Source organism: Acanthisitta chloris, unplaced genomic scaffold (genome assembly GCF_000695815.1).
Source record: "Acanthisitta chloris isolate BGI_N310 unplaced genomic scaffold, ASM69581v1 scaffold15286, whole genome shotgun sequence".
Taxonomy (NCBI): Eukaryota; Metazoa; Chordata; class Aves; order Passeriformes; family Acanthisittidae; genus Acanthisitta; species Acanthisitta chloris.
Genome location: NW_008678946.1, coordinates 16,176 through 18,287, shown reverse-complemented (window position 1 = coordinate 18,287; position 2,112 = coordinate 16,176). Strand labels below are relative to the sequence as shown.

The following is a 2,112-nucleotide window of genomic DNA, read 5'->3' as shown; positions in this document are numbered from 1 at the left end:
GCGGGCAGCTGCGCTACGCCGTGCCGGAGGAGCTGGAGCACGGAGCCTTCGTGGCCAACCTGGGCGAGGACCTGGGGCTGGATGGACGTGTCCACCCTGTCAGCGCGGCGTTTCCGCATTGTGTCACGGGCCGGGGCCAGGCAGCACCTGGAGGTGAACCTGGAGAACGGGATCCTCTTCGTGAACGAGCGGATTGACCGGGAGGAGGTGTGCGAGGCCGGAGGGACTTGTCTGCTCCACCTGCAGCTCCTGGTTGAGAGCCCACTGGAGCTCTACCGCGTCGAGGGGGGGGGGCTGGCCATGCGCCCACCTTCCCCTGGCAAGAGTATGTGCTGGAGGTGGCTGAGTCTGCCGTGCTCGGTGCTCGCTTCCCCCTGGAGAGCGCTCAGGATCCTGATGTGGGGACCAACTCCGTGCACACCTACCGCCTCAGCCCCAACGGTTTCTTTTCTCTAGAGGTGCAGACGCGCAGCGACTCCAGCAAGTTTGCAGAGCTGGTGCTGGAACGCGCGCTGGACCGTGAGCAGCAGCGCATGCACCGGGTGCTGCTCACTGCCCTGGACGGTGGCGTTCCAGAGCGCTCGGGCACGGCACACATCCTTGTCACAGTGCTGGATGCTAACGACAACGTGCCTGCCTTTGACCAGCCCTCTTATGGTGTGAGCCTGCCTGAGGATGCCCCTGCTGGCACACTGGTCATCCAACTCAATGCCACCGACCTGGATGAGGGCCCCAACGGGGAGATTGAGTACTCCTTCAGTGGGCACGCTCCGCCACGCGTCCGGGAGCTCTTCCATGTAGAGCCTCGGAGTGGGCAGGTGCTGCTGAAGGGCCGACTGGACTATGAGCGAGCCAGCCTGCACGAGCTCTATGTGCAAGCCAAGGACCGCGGCCCCTCGGCTGTGGCTGTGCACTGCCGAGTGCTTGTGCACCTGCTCGATGTGAATGACAATGCGCCAGAGGTGACCCTCACCTCTGTGTCCACACCCGTGCTGGAGGATGCCCCTCCAGGCACGGTCATCGCTGTCATCAGCGTTCTGGACCGAGACTCTGGGGACAACGGGCGTGTGAGCTGTGAGGTTGGCCCCAATGTACCCTTTGAGCTCCGCTCCTCCTTCCGCAACTACTACACGCTGGTCACCACTCAGGCACTGGACCGGGAGGTTGTGCCTGAGTACAATGTGAGCATCACAGCACGGGACATGGGGTCGCCTGCCCTGCTGACCCGCAGCACCCTCACTGTCCCAGTGTCTGATGTGAATGACAACGCCCCACGCTTCCTCCAGCCCTCCTACAGCATCTATGTGATGGAGAACAACGCGCCAGGTGCCTCCATCTGCTCTGTCAGTGCACTGGACCCTGACTGCCAACAAAATGCCTACCTGTCCTACTCCATTGCTGAAGGGCACATCCATGGCATGCCCGTGGGCACCTACGTGTCTATCAACTCAGACAGTGGACACATGTACGCCCTGCGCTCCCTCGACTATGAGCAGATCCGCAGCTTCCAGATCCAGGTGCAAGCACAGGATGCAGGTTTCCCCCCACTCAGTGCCAATGTCACCGTCCACATCTTTGTGCTGGACCAGAACGACAATGCTCCAGTCATTGTTTCTCCCATGCCACGCAATGGGTCCGTGGCCACTGAGCTGGTGCCGCGCTCAGCCCGACCCGGATACCTTGTGGGCACAGTGTCAGCGGTGGATGCGGACGCAGGGCTGAACTCTCGCCTCTCCTACCAGCTCCTCCAGGCCACTGATTTCACCCTGTTCAGCATGGCCCCAGACACAGGCGAGCTGCGCACCCTCCGCTCCTTCCTGGAGCAGGATGCTCCCCGGCAGCGGCTGGTGGTGCAGGTGCGGGACGGTGGGCAGCCAGCGCTCTCTGCCACCGTGTCCCTCCTGCTGTCGGTGGTGGAGACCATGCCCCAGACTCTCTCTGACTTCAGCGAGTTCAGCCTCCCCCCAGAGGTCTCCTCATCCTCTCCACTCACCCTCTACCTCCTCGTCTCCCTGGGCTCCATCTCCTTCACTTTCCTCCTCGCCATCCTCATCCTCACAGCCATTCGCTGCCGCGGAGAGCGGCGCTCCCGCCAAGGTGACAGCTGCTCAC

General features: G+C 62.8%; 1 protein-coding gene across 1 annotated transcript in view; it reads left to right on the top strand.

Annotated features, from left to right (window-relative positions):
* Positions 1–5: 5 nt before the first annotated feature.
* LOC103804500 (protocadherin-10-like) overlaps positions 6–2,112 on the top strand; it is a gene marked incomplete at its 5' end in the record, with an annotated part of 4,350 nt that continues 2,243 nt past the window's right edge. Inside the window, 3 exon segments of the mRNA XM_009077113.1 lie at positions 6–83; positions 85–295; positions 298–2,110. Coding sequence (XP_009075361.1) covers positions 6–83; positions 85–295; positions 298–2,110 — 2,102 coding nt within the window.